The following is a 6505-nucleotide window of genomic DNA, read 5'->3' as shown; positions in this document are numbered from 1 at the left end:
CCTCCTTTTCTTTTTGCGAATACAGACTAACACGGCTCTTACTCTGAAATCTAGCAACAACCACCACCCACCTGCCCTGCTCCCAGCTCCCCACGGCACAGCGGGGCCCCGCGCACAGCCCAGGGGCGGGGACCGGGCTGCCCCGTTACGGGCTCCTGCCGCCCGGGGAACACGTGCCGCGAGCGCCCCCAGCGGCCAGACTCGGGACCCAGGCGTCCGGGGGCGGGGGGCTGGGCCGGAGGGTCGCTGCGCTGGGGCCTCCCCCGGCTGCTGGAGCTGGCGGCGCAGGCGCTGGGGCCGGGCGGGGAGCGGGCGGGAGGCGGCCCCGGGGAGGCACCAGCCGCGGGGCGGGAAGTCGCTGCCCGGGCGGAGGAAGCGGCCGGGGCCGGAGCCGAGCACGGCGATGGCTGCAGCGGGGCCGGCGCAGGTAGGACGCGGGGCGGGGACTCCCCGGCCGGGCACTGGCTGGTCCCGGCTGGGGCCGGGTCCCTCCCGCGCTAGTGACCCCGGGGCTGGGGGCTGCCGCAGCCGGAGCGCTGGGGCCGGGGAGCGGCGCTGGGGGCCCCGGGCCGGGCGGACACGCGGAGCCGGGCCGAGGAGCCCCGAGGCGGCCGAGCCGGGGCCGGGAGCGGGGCCGAGCACAGGCCTGGGGCGGAGGCGGGGACTCCGGCCGGGGGCGGAGCCTGGTCCCTGCCCTGGGATTCGGGCCCTTCCCAGCCACCCGCCCCAGAGCCCCCTGGGGAGCCGAGGGCGACTCCTGTCCCCGGCCAGCAGGGCCCGAGTCCCCGGGGGGCTGTGCGGGGGGGTCTCCCTGGGTCACAGCTGCTGGGCTGGGGGTTCCCCTGGGGCTGCTGCCCTAGAGCCCGCGTCCCCTGCTGAGAGCCCGGGCTGGGGCTGGAGCGGAGGGTGCTGAGTGTGTAACGCTTGTGCCAGCAGCTGCGGGTGGCGTTTGAGGACGTGGCTCTGTATTTCAGCCGGGAGGAGTGGGAGCTCTTGTCCCAGCCAGAGAAGCATCTGTACCGGGACCAGATGCTGAGGAATTACCGGGCCCTCGTTTCCTTGGGTAAGGACCAATTTATCTCTACTCATAGCTGTCCAATGTCTGTGTTCCCTTGATGCCACCCCTGGCATGTGCCACCCCATGGCTGAGTAGTGTCAAATGACAGCCTCTTTCAGTTCGGCTTCCTGTTGAAGAACTCAGGGCTACAGAGCCTGGGGCTAATCTTAGTTGTAACTTGTTTACTTGCATTACCTACCTCACCTCAGTCGTGGTACAGGGCTGGTTCCAAACAGCACATGAGCAAATAAGGGAGGAAGAAAACTCTTCTTCTGCTTGTTACAGCTCCCCACCTCCCCAAAAAGAATGAACATCATAAACTTAACAACCGTGCAGTTGACCAATACTTGCATCCTAAGCAAAAGAACTGATAAGTCTGTGTAACGGTGACACCTGGTGACACCTGCCGTGTCTAAGTCCCCAAAGCAAATTGAGACGGGTCATAGACATTGCTGCTTCAGAGTATGAACTGAACTTGCCTGTTGGGAGACAGGAAGAAATTTCCTCTAAGGAAGGTTTATTTCATTACTCTCCTGCTTGGGATCTCCTGCGCTTTCCTCTCAAGCAGCATCCGAGATTGGGGCCCCATCATGCCAGGTGCTGTGCAGACACACCTTGACTGAGATCGGGGTCCTGTTGTGCTGTTTAGCTGTTAGCACTCAAGAAAGAGAACTCGGAGTCATGGTGGATAGTTCTCTGAAAACATCCACTCAATGTGCAGCGGCAGTCAAAAAAGCAAACAGAATGTTGGGAATCATTAAGAAAGGGATAGATAATAAGACAGAAAATATCATTTTACCGCTCTATAAATCCATGGGACGCCCATATCTTCAATACTATATGCAGATGTGGTCGCCCCATCTCAAAAAAGATATATTAGTATTGGAAAAGGATCAAGAAAAGGCAACAAAAATGATTAGGGGTATGGAACGGCTTCCGTATGAGCAGAGATTAATAAGACTGGGACTTTTCAGCTTGGAAAAGAGACAGCTAAGGGGAGACTGAGGTCTATAAAATCATGACTGGTAGAGAAAGTAGGTAAGGAAGTGTTGTTTACTACTTCTCATAACACAAGAACTAGGGGTCATGAAATCAAATGAGTAGGCAGCAGGTTTAAAACAAATAAAAGGAAGTATTTCTTCACACAATGCACAGTCAACCTGTGGAAGTCCTTGTCAGAGACTGTTGTGGAGGCCAAGAGTATAACGGGGTTCAAAAAAGAAGCAGATACATTCATGGAGGACAGGTCCATCAATGGCTATTAGCCAGGATGGGCAGGGATGGTGTCCCTCGCCTCTGTTTGCCAGAAGCTGTGAATGTGAATCCAGGAAATGGATCACTTGATGATTACCTGTTCTGTTCATTCCTTCTGGGGCACCTGGCACTGGCCACTGTCAGAAGCCAGGACACTGGGCTTTGGTCTGACCCAGTAGGGCCATTGTTTGGTCTGCACCAACATATAAATGAGTCCCTGTCCCCAAAACTTCAGTAATAAAACTGATTCTTTCCCCCCAAACAGGCTATTCAGGTTCCACACCAGATTTAATCCACAGAATTGAGATAGAGGAGGCAGAGCTCTGGATCCGGGATGCCGAGGACTCCAGGGAAAGCTCGGGGCCTGAGAGCCCCTCCCAAGGTGAGTCATCATAACCCAGTCTGTGGCGGTTCAATGACAAGACGGGACACAGCTTTTAGCAAGCAAGCGGCTGGTCTGCTAACAGGCTTCTGCCTGTCAGCTTTCCACCTTCCCCTTTATTCTCTCTCTCACCCCCCGCGCATTACATTCTCCAACAGATAAAAGGAATACACTGGCTTTGTTTAACCTTCTTATTTACCAATTTCTATCTACCGCGTTCCTTGCTCTCGGGCCTTGAGCCCAGTCCTGAGAGGCTTCCCACGGTTCATGTCATTTGGGCGAGATTCCAAGGTTGATGCCCTTGAGAGGAGCTGTGTGTGCACAGGTCCAGCACAACACTCCGGGTGTGCCCTGAATGTTGCCAAGCGCATGAACCTTGTATGAATCCTACACCCAGTCCCTTCTGATTTACATACCTGCTAGCAGAGGGCTCCTTCATGTAGAAGGCAAAGGCCAAGTGAGATGCACTGGCTGGGAGCAGAAGGGGACAAATGGAGACTGGGAATTAGGGGCCAGTGTTTATCTGGGAGGGGAATGAACCACTGGGAGAGCTCCTCACTGGAAGCCTGTCAGTGGAAATGGGGTGTGACTTTCTCAAAGCTTTGTTCTTGTTGAGCCAGGAGGTAGGAATCACGGGGAGGAGATTCTTTGGCTGGGATAGGCAGGAAGCCAGGCTGGATGGGCACAATGAGCCTGTCTGGCCTTGATATCTGAATCCTGGAAATCTTAGAAACATAGAATTAGAAGGCACCTCAGTAAGTCATCTAGTCCAGTCAGTCCCCTGCACTGAAGCAGGACTAAGTATTATGGAGTCCATGCCTGACATGGTCTTAAAAACTTCCCATGATGGAGATTTCACAACCTCTCCAGGTAATTTGTTCCACTGCTTAACTACCCTTACAGTTTGGAAGTTTTTCCTAATGTCCAACCTAAATCTCCCTTGCTGCAATTTAAGCCCATTACTTCTTGTCCTGGCTACAGTGGATAAGAACAACAATTTATCACGCTTCTCTTTGTAACAACCTTTTATGTTCTTGAAGATTGTTATCAAACCCTTTCTCCCCCTCCCCGGCCGTCTTCCCTTCTCCAGACTAAACAAACCCAATTTTTTTCAATCTTACCTCGTAGGTCATGTTTTCTAGACCTTTAGTAATTCTTGTTGCTCTCCTCTGACCCTGTCCAGCTTGTCTACATCGTTTCTGAAGTGTGAGGCCCAGAACTGGACACAGTATTCCAGTTGAGGATTCACTTTGTTGACTCACTTAGTTTGTGATCCACTATAACCTCCAATGGTTTTCTGCAGTACTCCTTCCTAGGCAATCATTTCAATTCCGACCATTTCTCCATTTTGTCAAGATCATTTTAAATTCTAGTCCTGTCCTCTAAAGGGCTTGCAACCCCTCCCCAGCTTTGAATCATCCATAAACTTTATGAGTGCACTCTCCATGCCATTGTCTAAATCATTAATGAAGATACGGAATAGAACCGGACCCAGGACAGATCCCTTTGGGATCCCACTCAAGATACCCTTTCAGCTCATTAGAGAACGATAAGAACCACTCTCTCAGTGCAGTTTTGCAACCAGTTGCGAACCCACCTTACAGTAGCTTTGCCTCGGCTATATTTCTCTAGTTTATTTATGGGAAGGTCATGTAAGACAGTATCAAAAGCCTCACTAAATTTGAGATGTGACATCTACTGCGTCCGCCCAGTCCAAAGCTTGTTACCCGTCAAAGAAGGATGTTAGGTTAGTTTGACATAATTTGTTATTGACAAATCCATGCTGACTGCTAGTTATTACTTTATGTCCTTCTAGGTGCTCACAAATAGAATGTTTGATTACTTGGTCTATAACTCCCTAAGCCAAAGGCCTTAGCCTAAGAACAGGGCCTCAGACTGTCACAGTAAGAGAAGGCCCTTACACTGGCAGACAGTGATTTTGATTCTTTCTTTTATACCTCTAACTAGCCAAGTGGTAAAAATACACCTAAATTCTTAGAGTATAGGCCTTTACAGACAGGTCTGAATATCTATATCCTAACAGTGATGAACTTGGAAGAGATGTGGGGTGATGGATGTGATGGGTTGGATCACAGAAACCCCCTTGGGGTTGCCAACTGATGTGCCAAGGCTACTTCTGAACCTGCTTTCCCTGCCCTGGCAGCTTGGGACTTCAGTGCCCTGCCTGGTTTGAGCCAGACCCGCTAGCCTGCTGCAAACCCAGACCCAGGTCTGAACCACGCCCCCTAACAGCTGTAGGCTTAAACTGAAAGCAGCTTAAGAAGTGTTCCTGTCAAGATTCCATACCACCATTAATGGTCCACACTTTGCATAATTACAATAGGCCCTCAGAGTTATATATTATATTTCTAGTTTCAGATACAAGAATGAGACAGTCATACAAATAGGATAAACACATTCAGTAGATTATAAGCTTTGTAATGATACCTTACAATGAGACCTTTTGCATGAAGCATGCCTCAGTTACATTATAGTCACACTCATTAGCATATTTTTATAAAATCATATAGAGTGCAATGTCACAGTGGATTTGAGAGACGCTGAGGGAAAGAGAGAGGTCTCTGTGGTGGGGGAGCATATGAGGACTGCATTTCCCTAGTGGGTAGGACTTTGCAGCAGGATTCAAAACATCTTATTTTGGTTCTAGAAGTGAGTCACTGTAACTCCCCCATGCCTCAGTTACCCCACCTGTGTAACGGAGAGGGCACTGGGGCTGTGAGGATAAAATATGTGTGTGTCAGTGGATCTGGCACTGGGGGGCAGACAAGCACCTGGGTAGAAAGACACTCCTACTGGTCCATAGACCACAACACCTTCTTCTAGGCTTTCTGCACCTCAGAAAATCATACCGAGCCGGGGGCATCCTAGACATTTTTCAGATGGGTTTCATGCCTCTGCCCCTCCTGACTCAAGTTGTGTGCGCTGGTGTTCTCTGGCCCAGGGCACCTGCATCCAGACATAGCTCAGACAGGCAAAAACCTGCTTGCAGCCTGGGAGAACATCCCCAAGTCACTGGCCCTTGGCAGAGAAGGCGCTGTCCTCTCCAGGTTCCCACCCCACCCCCTCTCTGCCACTTCACATCACACGTGACCTCTCAGACTGGAGAAACATGTCCCCGGCGAGCAAGAAGAAAGCTGGGAATGACTCAGGGCAGGATCAGTCATGTACGATGAGTGCGGAGGACGCCATTTTGTAGAGCAGGTCTCCAGTATTTGCAGCGTTTCACTGTAATGCTCTAAAACTGCCCCACGTGCCAGGCAGCTGCTGCTGGGGGCACGAACGCACATGGGAGCCAGAGGAAATTATCCTGTGTAGCACGACTTGGAGTATCCTGGTGTATGGGCTGGGTGTGAGGGAGAGGGGGTGGGATGGCCTTTGTCACATCCCCCTTTCCTCCTGCTCTCTCAGTGGCACAAAATCATTGTCACTTACATTGCTTCAGTGTCAATGCTTAGCACAGCCCTCAGCCTTAACATGGTCTGTGACAGTCTGTAGATCAAAGGCCTGCTGGGTGGCAGCCGTTCACCCCTTCCAGCTCAGCAGTGTCACTGATTGTCTTGTGACACAATAGAGACCTGTTTTTCAGGTTACATCACACAAACCCTGAGTGACTGGTCATCCCCTCAAACCTCCCCCCAACCCTCTTGAGGTTTTAGTTTAGTTTTGCACAAAGAGTGAAACAGGCTCAGGGTAGATGACATCTTTAGAAGGAATTCCTTGAAAAGGACTCACTCCTGCACAGGAATAAGCTACGCTGATGTGAGCAGCTTTATACCAGTCTCAATGTGTCC

At 51.6% G+C, this 6505-nt stretch overlaps 1 protein-coding gene across 1 annotated transcript in view; it reads left to right on the top strand.

The window, feature by feature from the left end:
- The first annotated feature begins 403 nt into the window (after positions 1 to 403).
- The window catches only part of LOC141989694 (uncharacterized), a 57737-nt gene continuing 51635 nt past the window's right edge, over positions 404 to 6505 (top strand). Inside the window, exons 1-3 of the mRNA XM_074956629.1 lie at positions 404 to 427; positions 937 to 1063; positions 2577 to 2693. Of these exons, the coding sequence (XP_074812730.1) occupies positions 404 to 427; positions 937 to 1063; positions 2577 to 2693 (268 nt within the window). The remainder of the gene's footprint in view (positions 428 to 936; positions 1064 to 2576; positions 2694 to 6505) is intronic.

This window comes from Natator depressus, chromosome 6 (genome assembly GCF_965152275.1).
Source record: "Natator depressus isolate rNatDep1 chromosome 6, rNatDep2.hap1, whole genome shotgun sequence".
NCBI lineage: Eukaryota > Metazoa > Chordata > Testudines > Cheloniidae > Natator > Natator depressus.
This window is presented reverse-complemented; position numbering and strand designations above follow the sequence as displayed.